The sequence below is a fragment of the Salarias fasciatus genome, chromosome 4 (assembly GCF_902148845.1).
Source record: "Salarias fasciatus chromosome 4, fSalaFa1.1, whole genome shotgun sequence".
Classification (NCBI taxonomy): Eukaryota; Metazoa; Chordata; class Actinopteri; order Blenniiformes; family Blenniidae; genus Salarias; species Salarias fasciatus.
Window position 1 is genome coordinate 21290411 of NC_043748.1, and position 17747 is coordinate 21308157.

General features: G+C 50.0%; 2 protein-coding genes and 2 non-coding genes across 4 annotated transcripts in view; 1 reads left to right on the forward strand and 3 right to left on the reverse strand.

Annotated features, from left to right (window-relative positions):
* Window positions 1-6763, forward strand: part of cacng2a (calcium channel, voltage-dependent, gamma subunit 2a) — a 53652-nt gene extending 46889 nt beyond the window's left edge. Inside the window, exons 3-4 of the mRNA XM_030089606.1 lie at window positions 4446-4586; window positions 6159-6763. Of these exons, the coding sequence (XP_029945466.1) occupies window positions 4446-4586; window positions 6159-6694 (677 nt within the window). The 3' untranslated portion in view covers window positions 6695-6763. The remainder of the gene's footprint in view (window positions 1-4445; window positions 4587-6158) is intronic.
* A 6223-nt stretch (window positions 6764-12986) lies between these two features.
* Window positions 12987-16947, reverse strand: rpl3 (ribosomal protein L3). The gene is made up of 9 exons (XM_030089592.1): window positions 16891-16947; window positions 16210-16402; window positions 15133-15301; window positions 14679-14814; window positions 14289-14475; window positions 13940-14202; window positions 13764-13859; window positions 13568-13687; window positions 12987-13099 (listed from the first exon to the last, which is right to left on the reverse strand). Exons 1-9 carry the CDS (start codon window positions 16891-16893, stop codon window positions 13055-13057), a joined length of 1212 nt encoding a protein of 403 aa, XP_029945452.1. The 5' UTR covers window positions 16894-16947; the 3' UTR covers window positions 12987-13054.
* On the reverse strand, window positions 13195-13325 carry LOC115387805 (small nucleolar RNA SNORA54). Its single transcript, XR_003931421.1, has one exon. It is a non-coding gene; the product is annotated as a small nucleolar RNA SNORA54 (small nucleolar RNA).
* On the reverse strand, window positions 14550-14642 carry LOC115387807 (small nucleolar RNA U83B). Its single transcript, XR_003931423.1, has one exon. It is a non-coding gene; the product is annotated as a small nucleolar RNA U83B (small nucleolar RNA).
* Window positions 16948-17747: the final 800 nt, after the last annotated feature.

Here is a 17747-nt window from a genome sequence, read left to right on the forward strand (position 1 = left end):
GGGGGGAGCAGGGGGTGGAGAGAGGGACAGAGGAAAAGACAAAGACGAGACGTCTGGGACGGATGGACGGCGGGGCAGTGGGGGGGGGCAGACAGGTGAAAGAAAGATGGCAGCAGCCGTCTTATCCTCCTCAGTCGGTGAGAGGAAGTGGCAAGCGGGCGGGGAGGGCCGACATGATGGACGCAGGAGGGACGGCGAGCAGAGACAGTGCAGTGCAGAGGGTCAAAGGGACATGGAGACGAGCGAGCGCCGCTGACGCTTTAATCCAGAGACATTCCTGGAACGACGCGTCTCCAAAACCTTCAATTCCCCCAAAACCCGCTGGAGCAGCCGTTTGATTCAAGAGAATCACAACCACTGAATCGAGTCCCTCAGAGCCGCCGGGTTTTCTTTTGCTTTGGGGCATTTAATCCTTAAATGTCCCAAAAAGTCGGGCAGTGCGAAATCATTTCCTGCAGATCGACAGGTTACAAAGTCACATCTGATTTAATCCCATGAATCCTGAAAACACAAACACTGACTCTGTTCGATTAACTTTAGATAGACTCTTTCTTTCTTTGTTAAATCGGTTGCAGAGCTACTTTTCCTTTCCTGCTATTATCACTCACGATTCCACTTAACTCCTGTTTATTGGTGAACAAGGGATTAATCAACTCAGACTTTTCTGAAACGTACGATTTATTTTTCAAGTTTATAACACGATATCTTCCAAAACAGTCATCTTGATATTATCTAATAATATCGATGTTAGAGGAGGAAGATGCTCTATAATGTGGATGTTTGGAGGAAGATGCTCTATAATGTGGATGTTTGGAGGAAGATGCTCTATAATGTGGATGTTATCAGATGAGACTGTGTCATGAAGCAGGTTTTCTGGCCGGACGGCGTCTCTCCACTAACAGATCGTCTCTGCAGCCTCACTACAAGTTTCTTAAAACCGCTGCTCTTGACTGGAGCGTCGAGCGAACAGGTTAACGTTTTTCCTCCCTTCCAAACGCACATTAATAGTCCAAAAAATGTGCTATTTTCACACACACACACGCACACGCAGGCACCTTTCGCACCCCAGCTGAGGATCCAGTGTATGAAACCTGTGAACGCGCTCTGCCTCCTCCCGCTGCTGTCAGTGGGATGGAGATCTATATTACACATCGTTTTATTTTCTCTCTGCTGCTGCCTACATGCTTTCATCCTCTAAAGCAGCGTCCTGATCAGGATGTGAACAGAGACACTGTGTCCTGCTCTGCAGCTTGTGGTGCGTTCAGGTGCTCTGGACACTTACAGCTACCTCACAGAGGTCAAAAGAAGAAAGAGCCAGTTCATAAGTGTACAGAGGAGAAAGGCCGCTGGCTTTATGGGACTTCTTTTCACTAGTTTTGGAACTGTTGCAGAAATTATTTTCTTTTCTCCGTCTTTTTTGTCTCTAAAGCCTCAGGTTCCCTTTACACACCTTTGTCGTGTTTCTCTTACGTGAGACCGGCGCCACTGAAAACTCAACTTTTTGAAATCATTCTTTCTCGGTCTCCGTGGAAACGGGTGAAATGGGAACTTTTCCGAGGTGCTGCGCTTCGTCCTGTGCAGCTCGGCCAGTTCTGCACATGCTCAGCAGAAGGAGTTGACGGTCTGTGCCGACTGCTTCGTTTCCAGCGTTTCTGCCATCTCCATGGAAACCACTATCGTTTTCAAAACGTTGCAGTGTTTGCATTCAGAAGAACCGACTGAAATGCGCTAAATTATGTTTTCATGCACCGTGCATGAGTGGAAATGCAAACTGACTGAATATTATTTCTGACAGAAATGTGTTGTTTATCAAAATTATTCACAGCATCATTATTACAGCACAAACAGGCTGATCTGTGAACAGCTGTAAAGTGTCAGGACTCCGTATTCCTTCCAGAAGCAGCACTGAGGCTAATTCCTGTCTGTAAACTTGTGAGTGTGTGTCTGTTTGCCCTCCGTCGGTCTGGACGGGCTCCAGGTGGATAAAGCCGAGCGGAAGACGGCTGGATGGAGCTGCGCTGTGATAAAATCCTCATGGCCCGAAAAAAAAAGCTCTTACAGAATCGGGACGGACGTATAGATTTATCCCAGCAGCCTCTGCGCCGTGTGTGACCTCAGAAATACTCATTCAGGACAGATAAAGCAAACTGCCAAATCTGAGAACTCAGCGGTCTTCAGGAAAGACAGATAAAAAAAAAGTGTTCTGCTAAAGGAGGGTGAGAGAGAGTGACCTGGGGGGGTAAGAGGGGGGTAATCCCTTCTGCCCTCAGATAATCCCACCCTGGACGGACGTCTCTGCTGTGCTGTTGGTTTAAACCATAACCTTCAACTGCTCCGCGAGACGAGCGCTTATCAGCTCCCAAACCGTTTAGCGTGTAGCATGTAGCCTGAGACGTTTTAGCGTGTAGCATGTAGCCTGAGACGTTTTAGCGTGTAGCATGTAGCCTGAGACGTTTCAGCATGTAGCATGTAGCCTGAGACGTTTCAGCATGTAGCATGTAGCACAGGGTTCTGCGACCTTTTGGACCAAAGGAGCCGTTTTTTGTGACTTTCCGGTCAGTCCATTTGGTCTGGAGCCGTAAAGAACATTTAACCTTTTTAATAAGGCGAACACAGCTCAGGAAGCTTCATGCGGGGCGACAGTAGCTCAGATAGTAGAGCGGGTCGTCTCTAGGTTGGCGGTTCGATCCCTGCTCCCGCAGGTGTAAAACTGCCGTTGTGCCCTTGGGCAAGACACTTCATTCACCTTGCTTAAGTATGAAAGTGGTGTGAGAGTGAGTGGTTGGTGGTGGTCGGAGTGGCTGATGGCGCAGATTGGCAGCCTCGCTTCCATCAGTCTGCCCCAGGGCAGCTGTGGCTACAGTAGTAGCTTACCACCACCCAGTATGGAGAGAATGAATAATGTAAAATGTCTTTGAGTGTCCAATAAAGCGCTATATAAAACCAATGCATTGTTATTATTCATAAATAGTTTTGAAGCACAGAGGAAACATATCTATATCTGTATCTTAAGATGTGTTTGTGAAGTTTTATGTACAGTTGAGAACAGAGAACATTTCCTTACACTTGTCTTAATTTTCACCTGATTTGAACTGCTTTTTGCTGACAATTTAGAAATTTTATCCATTTTAACTGTTTCACCTCTTTCTAAGCAGTTTATAGTGCTTTTTTCCAGCCATATTTAATTCTCTTCTTTTAGAAATTTTCAACAGTTCAGCCATTCCATCTATTTTCCTTTTCTTTAAGTTTGAGCTATTTTTCCTAATTTTCCTTGTACCTTCATTGAATCCTTTCGGAACCAAGACTGACTCATTAATAGCACTGTGGTGTCTTAGCTATGACAAATATAATTTAAAATGTTTATTTAGGTGTCATGTTGTGAAGGCTTTATGGAGTCGCTACAGACTGAGTAAAGAGCCACATGTGGCTGCAGGGCCGCGGGTTGAACACCCCTAATGTAGCATGTAGCACAGCTAGGAGTCCAAACCGCCGCCGCCGCTCGTCAGAGGCCATGTTGGGAAACGGCAGCAGCAGATGTAGCTGAGAGCTGCAGCTTCAGTTGTCCGTCACGCCGTCGTCACCGAGTCGGTCCAGCTGTGATCACAGCCGCTTTCAGCCGCTGCCTTCTGGAGTCGGGGGCCTCGGGGGCTTCGGGGGCCTCGGGGCCTCGGAGTGGGCTGCCTCTGCTGAGGGGGGGCTGGTGATGTGACTGAAGGGGGGATCTGTGACGGAGCGCGGTGCGGGGATGGGTGGCAGCAGGGGGTCCGGCAGACGGGCCATCGGGACCCCTGGTGGTCCCCCCTGCCGGCCCCCCTGCCGGTCCCCCCCGCCGACCCCCCGCGGAGCTGCAGGCGGCCCGGTTCAGCACGGAGCCGTCCGGCTCGCCGTCAGCGCTTTGTGGAGAAGTGCCGAGGCGGCATGCGCTCAGGGAGCAGCGGTGAGGATTTAACCAGCCTGATGAAAGTTTCAGTGTGTGTTAAACTGGTTGTTTGGAAGGACGGGGGGGTTGCTGTGTCGTTTCTCCACCTCTCAAACTGCTTGACTGTAACCTTACCGGACACCTCCGGGGTGCAGCGCGCCTTTGACCCTGACTTGACCTCGGCGTCATTTCCTGCCTCCAGTTTTTCGCTTCCTGGTAATTCGCTGTGAGGACAGCGGTTTGTTTGAAGGGCGCCGGCCGGGCCGCGGTGGAAGAGGCGCTCCGCGGCCTCGCAGCGCTGCCGCGGAGCCACCGCCGGCTCGGCGATGTGCGCAGGAGTGTGCGGAGCGGGGGAGGGAGAGGTGGATTACATAAGGCCGGGTAACAGGCTCGCTGTGGGAAAACACACTCACTAGACGGTGTTGATGGAGTGTTTCACAGGCCTGATGGGGTGTTGATTAGGACGGGACCAGATGCTGAAACGGAGCCTAATGCGTCTCTGTCCTCGCCGCCGCGTCCCTTGCAGGTGCGGTGCGAGCCTCCAGCATCTTCCCCATCCTCAGCGTCATCCTGCTCTTCATGGGAGGCCTGTGCATAGCTGCCAGCGAGTTCTACAAGTCACGCCACAACATCATCCTCAGTGCAGGGATCTTCTTCGTGTCTGCAGGTGAGTCCGGTCCCGGCCCTGAAAACCCGAGTCTCACTGTAAACACCGTCCTGCAGCACAGCCTCACTGCTTTAAACCACTTTGAGCATTTTAAAATGATGTCTGTTCACACAGAAACACTGAAGGCGATGCAGTTAGCATGTCGGGCCACTAGTTGGTGCTGTTGGCTGTTTTTAAAATGAAACCACACACACACACACACACTGCAGGGAACAATACACTGATGGGGAAGTTGGAGCAGGTGCAGGTAGAACATGCAAACCCAGTGAAGCCACTGAGGACCCTTTTTATAAAACATTTCGTTTGATCGACAGCGGGGATCAGAGCAAGTGAAAACAAAAGTTTTTGAAAAAGGTGGAACTATTCGAAAATGCTGGGATTCCATCTAGATGGTGGCAGCTCTGCTCCTGCTCCTAGTCTTGGTCCTAGTCCTGGTTCTGGTCCTGGTCCTGTGTTCCACGGCCATAGTGAGAGTGTTACCTTATAAACATCTATATATCTAATAGTATCTATATTCTCTATACACACGCTCAGTAGATGAACAATAAAAACAATGTTTTCCTCCAGAGTGTCTTGATTCCTAGTCCAGATTCTCCCGGTTCTGGTCCTGGTCCTGGTCCTGGTCCTGGTCCTGGTCCAGATTCTCCTGGACTTGGTAGTTTCAGAGTTGACGGTCGCTGTCGTAGCGATCCCGCCCTGCCGTCTGTCCGTTCTCTGCAGCAGGTTCAGAAAGTGGTCCAACAGTCCAGCTGCGTGGTTCTCAGTGTTTTCACCACTGGAGTGAAAATGTTTGTTTCCAGACATCATTTTAAACATGTTCAGTAAACTTTTCTGAAAGGAAAATACGAATACGATCCCTCTTAAGCTGAAACATCGTCACGTTGTAGTATTAATGCTTTGGAGCGCTGAATTTCTGCAGAATCTGGCAGCAGCTCGTTAGCTCATTTAATCATCTTGGTATGAAGCTCCTCTGTGTCACAGAGCTCGTTTCCACTATCAGTTGAAGAGTAACTGTTGGATCCAGGAAGCTGGACTGACACTCGTTTGTTGCGTCGCAGTCACAAGTCACTTCTTCCTTTGTCTTCCTTCCCTCTCTCCTCATCCTGTTGCTAGGCTAACAGCCACCCATTGGGACTGCTCTCTAAAAATATAGTGTCCCTGACACACTTTCCCGGCGATCTGTCTTCCCAGATTCACCACGTCAAACATCTCTCCGTGTGTGTGTGTGTGTGTGTGTGTGTGTGTGTGAATGAAGTGTTGATATTCCGACTGTACGTGGGTGAACGGGGCTCGAACGGAGCACTCAGCCCCAGAGTGGATGATTTCATGCTCTGTCCCCGATGATCTGCGTCAAGACGCCGAGCCGCCCTGCTTCTCACTGCAAGGGCAAAGATTAAGAGTCTAATATCAGTGGCGTTGGACGGGGAGCGGCGCAGGATTAGCACGCCGCGCACGCCGCATGAATCAGGGCTCCGGCGTGACGCTGCACGTCAGCAGCAACACTCTCAACTGACGCTTTGTCCTGTTTTCCTCTCTTTCCTGTCCGTGACCCCGCGACCCCGACCGGTCCAGGCCTGAGCAACATCATCGGGATCATCGTGTACATATCAGCCAACGCGGGGGACCCTTCCAAAAGCGACTCCAAGAAGAACAGCTACTCCTACGGCTGGTCCTTCTACTTCGGCGCGCTCTCCTTCATCATGGCCGAGATGGTGGGCGTGCTGGCCGTGCACATGTTCATCGACCGCCACCGGCAGCTGCGGATAGGCGCGCGCGCGGCCGACTACCTCCAGGGCTCGGCCATCACGCGGATCCCCAGCTACCGCTACCGCTACCGGCGCCGCTCGCGCTCCTCCTCCCGCTCCACGGACCCGTCGCACTCCCGCGACGCCTCGCCGGTGGGGCTCAAGGGCTTCAGCGCGCTGCCGTCCACGGAAATCTCCATGTACACGCTGCCCAGGGACACCCTCAAGTCCTCCGGCACGCCCACCGCCACCTACAACTCGGAGAGGGACCACAACTTCCTGCAAGTCCACAACTGCATCCAGAAGGACCTGAAAGACTCGAGCCACACCAACACAGCCAACCGCCGCACCACGCCGGTATGAGGGCGTCCACGCCGGCCGCGGCGGGCCCGGCGGACACCAGGAGACACGGGGACCCCTGTGGGCGCGGAGCCGGAACCGGAGCCGGAGCCGGAACCGGGGCCGGAACGCCCCAGGAGAAGACGCAGTTCCATGTTTATAGACATTTGTTCTTTCTGTTCAGCTGCATGACTTTTCCATTTCCATTGTTGAGAGATTCAACAAGTCTGCTGTGTTCCCGGAGTGAAGGGTGGAGGAGTGAGACGGGGGGGGTCCGGGGGGGTCCGGGGGGGGTCCGGGGGGGTCTGGTCTTCCCAAGCGATGGGCAGCGCTGTGGGGTTTTTCTATGAGGTCGGAGGCGGGTGGGTTCCTTGCCCCTGGGTTTGACAGCAGGTCAAACCCCCCCTCAGCCCGCCCACCGCTCACAGACATCTTTTTTTATTTACAGACTCATTTCTGCCATGTTTTGCATTAAAACTGTGAATTGTTACAGCTTGGGATTCAGTAAGAATTACCCCAACCTGTAATCTCTAAACAAAGGTACTCTAATATATATATATATATATATCTATATATGTATCTATATATATAGATATATATAGTTATATGTATATATATAGATATATATCTTTTATAAATAAATTATTACGTTAATAATCAAGAGATAACCAACTTTACCGAAGCAAAAAATGACAAAAAACACAAAAAAACGTGAACTAAACCAAGTGCTGTTGGCAACACGAGAAAAGACTCTTTTAGTATCTGTTTTCAATGGAAGGTCGAGAGCAAGATGGCGGCGGCGGCGGCGGCAGTGTCCGGCGCCACCAGGCGGCAGGACAGAGGTGGTTAACAGTAGAATAATATCTATTCTTTTAATAGAACCTTCTCGTCTTTTTCTCAGTCCCTGTTGACGTTCCTTTTTTTTTGGTGGGGGTCGTAACCGGAGAGCAGAAAAAAAACCCTTCAACGGAAAGAGCCAAGAGACACAATTATTAAAAAAGAAAAATACATTTAAAGACAAAAAAGGGGGTGTGTCCGATTTTTTTTCTCTCAACACGACTCCTGCAAAATAAAAAGGAAGGAGCAGAGAGGAAGGAAAAGAAGAGGATGCCAAATAATAAACACAAGGTTAAATATGAACTAGAACAAGAGAAGCTAAGTGACTCACAAGTTCAGAAATTAAATGCATGCTATAAAATTACCGCAAATCTGCTCTGGAGAAACTTAAGTTTTAAAGGTTATTAAGGGGAAAAAAGCAAAAGTTTTCCTGTTTTCATGTGTACTTTTCGTATGTTTCCTCTTTTTTTTTTAATTATTTATTTAGTTCATTTTCTGCTTTTGTGAGACGAACCAAACACGAAACAAGAACTGCTTTTTTAAAGAGAAAAAGGGGGTTTGGTTGATTTCTTTATAAATATATAAATATATGTATGTATGTACGTTATTTTTCAAACTCACACAGCCTTAGCCATTTCTTTGTTTTCTTTTGATTTTTAATGTGTTGTTCAAATTGAAAAATGAGAATCTTTAAAAAGGTGCCAAAACCGAATGATCCTATACTTGGATGCATCAAGTCCTGATGAATAAAATACGAACCCTAGGGGGAACAAATCAGCACGTTTCACCGCCTGTTTCTGCTTCACCCTGGCGACGGCGTCTCGAGACGTTTTTCCAAGATATCACAGGGACGGAGGAGGAGGAAGACGAGGAGGAGGAAGACGAGGAGGAGGAGGAGGAAGACGAGGAGGAGGAGGAGAGAAAAGTTTGAATGGTCAGAAAGTGCTGAGATCCTGATTGGCCGGTCGTCCCGGTTCACGGACACGAGCTGCTCTCCATAAATTGGTGGGAAAATATTGTCAACGTGGCAGAGTCAGGAAAAAGGGCTTTTTTCATGTTTTGCCTTATTTATTCTGAATTCATAAGCAGAAGTGTGTGTGTGTGTGTGTGAGAGAGAGAGTGTGTGTGTAGCTGGCAACCCTCACACAATTGATTGGTCACCTTGATGCACACACACATTTCTTCTGAAACAAAAAGCAAAACCAATTGGCTGCTCCGACCGCTAACGGCCAGGCCACAAAGGGAGGATAAAGTTTTACTTTGAAAGTGCACATTTAAATTGACTCTTATATTGAAAACCGCTTCACTTACGCACTTATTTTCTGATGCTTAACTCTGACAGTTTTTTTTTCTTCTTCCTCTTCTTCTTCATGGAAGGCTAAACCCTGATGACGGTGTTCTGATACACTGCTCGTCTGAAGAAAAATTGTATTTGTGGCACACAAAAAAAAAACTTTGGGATCTCAATAATCGGAAGATCTGTAACATCCTGTAAGAGTCGCTGTGGCTCCGCCTTCGCAACGTTGCTAAGCAGCAGGATTTTCACTTGAAAACAAAATTCCATCAAACTGCATTCAGTATTGCAATATTACCAGGGTGTGTGTGTCTGTTTATCTTTCCCCGTGTGTGTGCAAACACTGAATCTGCATATGCAAAGCTTTCTTCTTTGTGTGTGTGTGTGTGTGTGTGTGTGTTTGTGTTTGTGCTGACCAGAGAACTCTTGCTGACTGCGCTCACCCCGGGTTATTTTTGGGTCATGCAGAGTTGAGTGGCAACAGAAAGCGAGAAGCAGCCGGCTGCAAAAGAAGAAGAAGAAGAAGAAGAAGAAGAAACAGAGCAGAGCAGAGAGCAGGACCGGTCCAGGTCCAGGTCGGGCCTGGTTCTGCAGGATCAGCTCCAGCTGATCTCCAGCTCTGGAGGGGAAGAGGGTGACTCAAAGTGCTGAGGATGGCGCTCTGCCCTCCGATGGCGGCGAGAAGCACTGCGCTCCAAACATGGCCGCCGCCGCCGCTGCTGCTGCTGCCGCCGCCGCTGCCTCGGCTCAGGGTACGCCGTGTCCACGGACGGGCCTGGAATACTGATGCCGCGGTGCAGGGGTGCAGGAGCTGCAGTCTGGGAGGCCCCGCACACACACACACACACACACACACACACACACACGCTTCACTCATTGTCTTCTGAACACACACACACACACGTCTGAGAGGCCGAGCAGCTTTAAAGCCGACAGGCTCGGATCCCTTCAGAAGAACACGAGGAAAAAGGCTGAGATGCACCGTTTGGTAGTTTCTTCAAAATAAAAGACGAGAGATGCTCCGACACCAGAATCAGCTCGGTCTGAATCCGTCCAGCGAGATTCTTTAATACTGACTGTAAATCATGTTCTGACAAAACGCCAAGAGGAGAGAGAGGGAAGATTTCACCCGAGCGACGCTCCGTGCTACACCAGGGTTCTGCGACTTTAATAACCAAAGGAACCATTTCAGTGACTTTCCACCAAGTCCAGCAGCTCTGGAGCCATAAAGAACATTAAACCTTTAAAATGAGGCGAATGCAGCTCAGGAAGTTTCAGATACGCACAGAAACTGTATCTTATGATGCATTTATGAAGTTCCGGTTCAGAACAGTGAACATTTTATTAAATTTAATCTATTTTTTGTACTTGATTGTAACCGTTTTGCTCCTATTTTCAAGTGTTTTTGTTGAAAATTTTGAAATTGTGTAGCTGTTTCAACCATTTTACCCTCTTTAAAGCAGTTTTATAGATTTTTTCTAACCATATTTATGTTCTTCTTTTTGAAATTGTAGACATTTCACAGTTTTTTAACACATTCTGTCACTTTTTTCCCCCTTTCTTGTGGTTTTTGGTATTTTCCCCAATTTTACTTGAACATTGTTTTTATCCCTTTTGAACCGAGAGCGACAGACCATTCTGAGCAGCGCTGTGGTGTCACTATAACAGTAACTTTAATATTCATCAGTGTTTCATGCTGTGAAGGCTTCATGGAGCCACTTCAGAGGGACTGAAGAGCCACATGTGGCCCCGGAGCCGCAGGTTGAACACCCCTGCGCTCCAGCGATGCTACATGCTAAACATGATTCCAGCCTCATTAGCAGCGATCTCGGCCGTATACTGGAGTCTCGTCTTTTCATATTGTTTGCATGTGAAGTTTGATTTTTGGCTTTAATAAGCATATCGGCGAGCAGGTGAGGTCAGTCCTCGTACCCTGAAGGTCAGTCCTCGTACCCTGAAGGTCAGTCCTCGTACCCGTCCTTTAAAAAAGCGCTAAAAAGTAAAAAAATCGCTCATAAAAAAACATAAAAAATCATTTATTTTGTCAAAACAGACACTGATAAAACAGAACTTGACATAAATGTAATGAAGAGGATCAAATCATTTGGAAACCCTGAGGAGAACTTTCCTCTGCCGTGGAGTGGATCAGCTCGCTCGCCTCGCTGCAGGAGGACACCCGGTTTGAGTCCAGGTCGGGCTTTGCAGGCCGTTCTGTGTGAAGCGGGTTTTCTCTGTTCCTGTCCTCTAAACTCTGAACGCAGGGATTTGACTCTCATGAGGGAGAGTCCCAGCCCCCTTCCCTGGACCACGGTTTGAATCCCAACCTCTTCCTGTGGTCGTCCTCCTCTGAGCCCGGTTCTGCAGAGTCTGTCCTCCTCTCACCGAGTGGCACGCCGAGCCAGCTGGACCCGGTCCACGGTGCGAAGAGCAGCCCGGCCGACACACACACACACACACACACACACACACACGCGTACACACCTACTTACATGTGCACACACACTCTCACACACTCGCCTGTCTCTGCTGTCCCAGCATGCACTCTGGTTACCTGGCCGCTGTCCCAGCAGCAACAGCTGCTGCCGCAGGTTCCCCTGCACACACACACACACACACACACACACACACACACACACACCTGGCGTGCTCCTGGCTCCGCGGCGCCCCCTGTGGCGTCACGCTAACTGGTCCAGATGAAGGTGGAGCAGATGTGGGGGTCACCCGGAGGGCCAGTGAAGGCCGGGGTCAAAGGTCACCGCCTCCAGGAAGGAGCAATTAGGGGCGTCGGTCTCGATAAAATGTGGAGCAGGGGTGTCAAACATAAGGCCTGTGGACCAAAACCAGACCGCGACAGGCTCCGATCGGGTCAGACTAGCCGTGAGCTTCACCGAGAGGGCTAGCTAGCGCCATGCTAGCAGGCTAGCTCAAAGCCATGCTGTTGGGAAAGGAAGATTACCCATAATGCAGCAGAAGGTCTTTTACTGTATTTCGAGTCCTTTAAACTGGCGTCATGTTGAGATCCGGGTCGTTTCTACAGTGACTGTTTGGTTTTCGTCTGCGTACGGACGTGTAAAGTTGAAAAGACCAGAGAGGGACGCTGACCTTCAGCTCCAGGCTCGCCGACCTTGGAAGTCCCGTCAGTAAATCCGTGTTTCTGCAGAGAGGCGTGTTCGCCCGCCGAGCCTCTCGGGTCTTTTCTCTCCACCTGCTGAGGAGGAGCTTTCGCTTCGTTCTGGTCGTGATGAGTCAGAACGGACGGGCGGACGGCGTCGGGCCTTAATTACAGCGGCGCAGAGTCCCGGCGTCAGCCGAACGCCGGCCTCAAGGACACCAACAGTGCACTGTTAGCTAAACCCGGCCTCCGTCCGTCACTCCGGCTCCGTCGCCGCTGACGACGCCGTTTCGGCCAAAGCGGCTCCCGGTTCTCAGCCGCTGCTCTCCGCGTCCTCTGGAACAATCCCAGTTCCCCCCGGTTCCGTCAGGATTCCCACTTCGGCTTTCTGAGGTTTCTCTTGCTCCAGCTCTGGAAGCTTCCGGCTTTCCAGCTACATGAATGTGTTCAAGTGTGGAACTCTGATGATTTAGAGGCATTTCAACCTTTGCAGTGTGTAAGACTCTGGAGAAAAAGACCTGGCTGTAACTTTTTGGGAGCTTCCAGTCAAAGATCCACTCATTTCATGTTAACTGAGCAGCTGAATGAATTCTGCAACGACTAACGCAGAATGTGGTCATTTTTAATGTAAAGAAATCAAAACCCCTTCATCGGTGCTGCTCAGCATTTCTCCTCCTGGACATGATGTTCAGTGTTTAACATCTGGTACGAACTGCACTAAAACACTGGTGCTCAAGAAGCTTTAATGACTTCTTCAGCTGGATTTTCTTGAAATATATTCAGCAGAATTCAAATATCTCCAGTTACTGGTTCGTTTAAATGTGTGACCTGATTGGACGTCATTTCATTACTACTGCACTAAAAAAAAAAAAAAAAAAAAAAAAGTAAGAAAGAAATGCATCAAGCATTTTCAGAAAAATGGGAATTCTGTTCCTGCCTTCATAACCAGCTGCTGGAACAGTTTTACACATTTAACAACTTGAGAAGAGACTTCAGATGTTGAGACTCCAGAGTTTCGGAGTCCTGGCTCCTTCAGTTAAAAAAAAAAAAAAAAGAAAAAAAAACACGACAGCTTTTTGTTTTTTCCTCCTTTTATTAAACATCTGCAGAGAAGCAGCAGCAGCAGAGACGTCTGGCGTCTTCAGGCCGTCTCCTCCTTGGTGATCCGGTCCTTCTTGAGTGGTCCCTGCAGGAGAGAGAGAACCGAGTGTCAGTCCGGCTGCAGACCGGGACCCGGGGACCCGGGACGGCGGCGGCGGCGGCCGGGCCGGAGCGGAGCGGCCATGTTTCCAGAGAGTGAACAGGGAGCTCAGCACTGACGGGCCCCACTCCCCTGCCTCACTGGAGTCACTGTGGCACTGGAATGGAACCAGAGTCCAGACGGAGGCCGGACCAGGTTACGAACAGTGCGGGAACCGGACCGAGGACCGGACCGGGTCATGAGGAGAACTTCTGTCTGACCAGCTGATCAATTAACGCTTTAACTTGGATCAATTAATCAGTCCTGAGCTGATCGTCTGAGTTTTAAAAGACCGTTAAGAGTCGTCTGGGATTTGATCGCCCAGGGCTCAGATCAGGGTCTTCAGCCCGCAGTCCAGATCGCTGAGGATCCTGGACTCTGATGTAGGAAGAAGGTGAACGGCGCCGCTCTCACCATAAAGGCCTTCTTCTCCTCCACCGTCTGGAAGCGGCCGTGGCCGAACTTGGACGTCGTGTCGATGAACTTGAGGTCGATCTTCTCCAGAGCACGGCGGCTGGTCTGCACCAGCAGAGACTGGACGAGAGGAGTAAACGGCGTTAACACGAGGAGGAGGAGGGGATACTGGCGAACCGCCGCCGCTCTTCCTCACCTTGCGCAGCGTCAGCACCCTCTTCTTGGTTCCCACCACGCAGCCCTTCACCATCACGAAGTCGTTGGTCACCTCCCCGTAGTGGACGAAGCCGCCCTGCGGGGACAGAGCCGGTCAGCGCCTGGCGGCGTCAGTCGGACGGTGACGGCGACGGGCGCGGCGCGCCGCCCACCTACCAGTGGGTTGATGCTCTTGTTGGACAGGTCGTACTCGGTGGAGGCGTTGTTCTTCACCAGCTTGCCGTCCTTGTTGTGGTAGCCCTGGCCGATCTTGTAGATCTTCTTGTTGATCTCCGTGCGGTGGTGGTAGCCCTTCTGCCCGGCGCGGGCCACCGAGAACGCCACGCGCGCCGGATGCCAGGCGCCGATGCACGCCACCTTGCGCAGGCCACGGTGAGTCTTGCGGGGGAGTTTCTTGGTGTGCCAACGGCTGGTGACGCCTGGAGGCGGAGCCAGAGGAAACATCACGTTAACAGGATGGACACAGGAGAAGACGTCCTTCAGACCGCCGCGGCGGCGTCTTTACCTTTGTAGCCGTGACCCTTGGTGACGCCGATGACGTCGATCATCTCGTCCTGCGTGAAGACGGTGTTGACGGGCACGGCCTGCTCCAGCTTCTCGCGCGCCCAGTCCACCTTGTCGGAGATGGTTCCTCCGTTCAGCTGCACCTCCATCAGGTGAGACTTCTTCTGCCTGATGGGCAGCAGGCGCATCTGCGGGGAGAGCCGGGAAAAGGACGGTCAAACCGCGGTCCGGGGGCTGCCGCAGGACACGAGGCGTCCAGCGGGACGGTCTCAGAAGGAAGGCAGCATGGAAGGTCTCCTCATGGTTGTCGGGCGCCATGCCTGACGCTTGATCCGTGGCCTCATCACAGACGGATGGACGGCGTAGAGACGGCGCCGCGCCGCGGACTCACCTGGGTGTGGGCGAGGATGCGGATGACCTGGCAGTACTTCTTCATGGCGGCGAAGTCCTTCTCCAGCTGCTTCTTGCCCTCGTCGTCCTGCCACTTCTTGCAGTACTTGGTGAAGGCCTTCTTCTTGGACTTGTACCTGAGAGCACCAAGCGACAGGGGTTGGCGCCGGCCCCTCATGACCCCGGGGGGGGTCAGCGGAAGGACGCGGCGCGGAGCGGCTCGCCCTGCCTCCGCTCCGGGAGGGGGGCTCGTCGGCTCAGGGGGGGTTTTCGGCTCATGGCGCGGTTTCTAAGAAGCACTTTCCACCGGCCAGAGGAGCCTGGAGCTCATCAGGACGCCGGGCGCCTGAGCGGAGCTGCCAGAGGCCGCCGCCATGTTAGACCCACTCAGCCAAACACTGGCAGCTACAGCTGCTCCACCAGGACGCTGCTCTGGGGGGGGGGGGGGGGCTCACCAGTTCTTGTAGAAGCGGCGCTTGCACTCGTCGCTGATGTGCTCGGCGAAGATGGTCTTGAAGGTGCGCAGACCGCGGGGGGTGTTGATGTAGCCGGTGACTCCCACCACGATCATGGGGGGCGTCTCCACGATGGTCACGGCCTCCACCACCTCCTTCTTGTTCACCTCTGTGGAGAGAAGCAGCCGGTCGGTCAAACGGTTTCATCCTGATGAACGCCGGGGGCCGGGCGACGGCATGGACTGCGCTCAGTGCTCGACATTCAGCAAGGCGGGGTTAAACCCCGCTCTGTCCGCCCGTCGAGAGTCTCATCACAGGCAGACACGCCACACCCAAAACCCCCCCTTCAAGTTCAACCTTTGAGCATCTTCTGTCCAAGTTCTGAAGTTACACTGCCATCACGTAGACGCCTTATGTTATCAATATATGTCAGAACACACCAACAAAAATCCCAACACTTGTTATGTTTTAATGTTCATTTAAAAAAAAATGTCAAACTGTGTCACAAAAAAATTGTAAATATTTTCATCCATTTTGCATGATGCAATACTAAGGGCCTTTAGGAGTACTTAATTGATATTTTTGAATGACTAAATGCAGTCGCAGCAGTTGTACCGCCACACAAAGATCTTAAATACTCATTATGTGTAGTGATTTTAGTGTCTTAAAGGGTTTTCCTAAGAGTGATTAAAAAACATTGGATCAGCCAGAAAACTTTATTCATGAAACGGATGTAATCAAAATATTTTGAGAATTCTTGGTTGAATTAAACAGAACAAAGCACAAAACTGAATATAAAGCTGATCAAGTGAGAAATTTGGTGCATTATCGGGTCTGACAGCAGTGCTCAAATCTTACATGAGTTTTACAGACTTTCTTTACTTAATTTTAAGTAACACCATTAACTTCTCTCTGGACACAGTTTTGCTAGTTTGAGTTAACAAACGTCAAAAGTCATAAACATATAATAAAGTAAAGTTGCTTTAATTTATAGTGCTTCACATTTTAATGAATTTTGCCGTTATTCACAGATTTATTCGTGGCTAAAAGCCCAGAGCGGGATCGGGGGAGACTCACTGGAGCCGGGCCGGTCCACCTCCCTCACGATGTGCGTCATGCCGGCCTTGTAGCCCAGGAAGGCGGTCAGGTGCACCGGCTTGCTGGGGTCATCCTTCGGGAAGCTCTTGGCCTTTCCCCGGTGACGGCGGCTCCTCTTGCGGGGCAGGAAGCCCAGAGACCCGTGGCGCGGGGCCGAAAACTTACGGTGAGACTGCGGGAGGAGGACACACTTATTATGACTGCAGTTAAAAGTGTTTCAGACATTTCATGATAAACTTTGAAAATGTGTCTGCAGCATGTTTCCGCGATAGCCACGATGCTAATCCGCTAACGTCCGCACGTACTTCTCATCTGCCGACCTACCATGTCATAAGTAACCATGACACCCAATTTTAGTGACAAACAAATATGTCATTACTAGAAAGTGAGTTATTAACGCGTAATTAGGTCAATTTAAGTTTAAAAAGGGTTGCGGCCTTCATTTAGCAGCCATTTTGGCTCCTCAGTTGCCGGTACGGCTCTGCACGCGCCCCATTGAGATCACGTTTACATTGTAAAAACCTCAAAATACAGATATAAACAGTTTAGCTACAGCTCAAATGATACTATTACAAATGTTAAAGATGTCAAATGGAGCCGATGCTTAAGATGATGCACAGATCGAGGTTGTGATGAGAGCGGACAGAGCTACAAACTCACCATTTTGTCCCCAGTCCGATATGAAAGAGGCCTGAGGAGAGGCGGAGTGCTGCTATTATACCGCTCCAAGTATCGCGAGATTTCATGTGAAGCTCCGCCCACGGCCTACATCCCGCAGCTGTTATTACACAGAATGTCCACTAGATGTCACTATTTACTCTGTCAAATATCACAATGCAGCGCTACTAATGTGAAATAAATTCGTTTTAAAATAGAAAAAAAGAGGTTTGGTTCCTCATAAAGTCACATTTCGTCCAGAGTCATGATCGGTAAAATAGAGCCATAATAATCTAATAATCAAAGTTTAAATCCTTCACTTTGTATATGTTGTGGTGCAGAGTATACAGACGTGGACAAAACTTTTCGCACCCTTCGTTTAATGAAAGAAAAATTCACAGTGGTCAGAGAAACAACTTGAATCTGACAAAAGTAGTAATAAATAAAAATTCTCTGAAATTTAGCAATGAAAGTCAGGCATTGCTTTTCAACCGTGCTGCAACCAAATAAAAAAATAAATAAACTAAAAAAACAGGCCTGGACAAAAATGATGGTACCCCTGGAAAAGACTGAAAATAATGTGACCAAAGGGACATGTCAATCCAAGGTGTGTCCACTAATTAGCATCACAGGTGTCTACAGTCTTGTAATCAGTCAGTGGCTCATATAGAGGGCGACAGGTAGTCCCATGAAGCGGACCACACTCAGTATAGACCAGCGGAACAAAGGGAAGAGCTGTCTCAGGAGATTAGGAAGAAAATTATAGACAAGCATGTTAAAGGTGAAGGCTATAAGACCGTCTTCAGCAGTTTGATACTCCTGTGACTACAGCTGCACATATTATTCAGAAATTCAAGATT

Excerpts from the sequence above, each read along its gene's own strand:
- rpl3 (XM_030089592.1), bottom strand. Across the intron at positions 15,302-16,209 it reads GGTGGACCGGCCCGGCTCCA|AGGTGAACAAGAAGGAGGTG; the intron begins GTGAGTCTCCCC and ends TTCTCTCCACAG. Across the intron at positions 14,815-15,132 it reads CGCCGCTTCTACAAGAACTG|GTACAAGTCCAAGAAGAAGG; the intron begins GTGAGCCCCCCC and ends TGGTGCTCTCAG.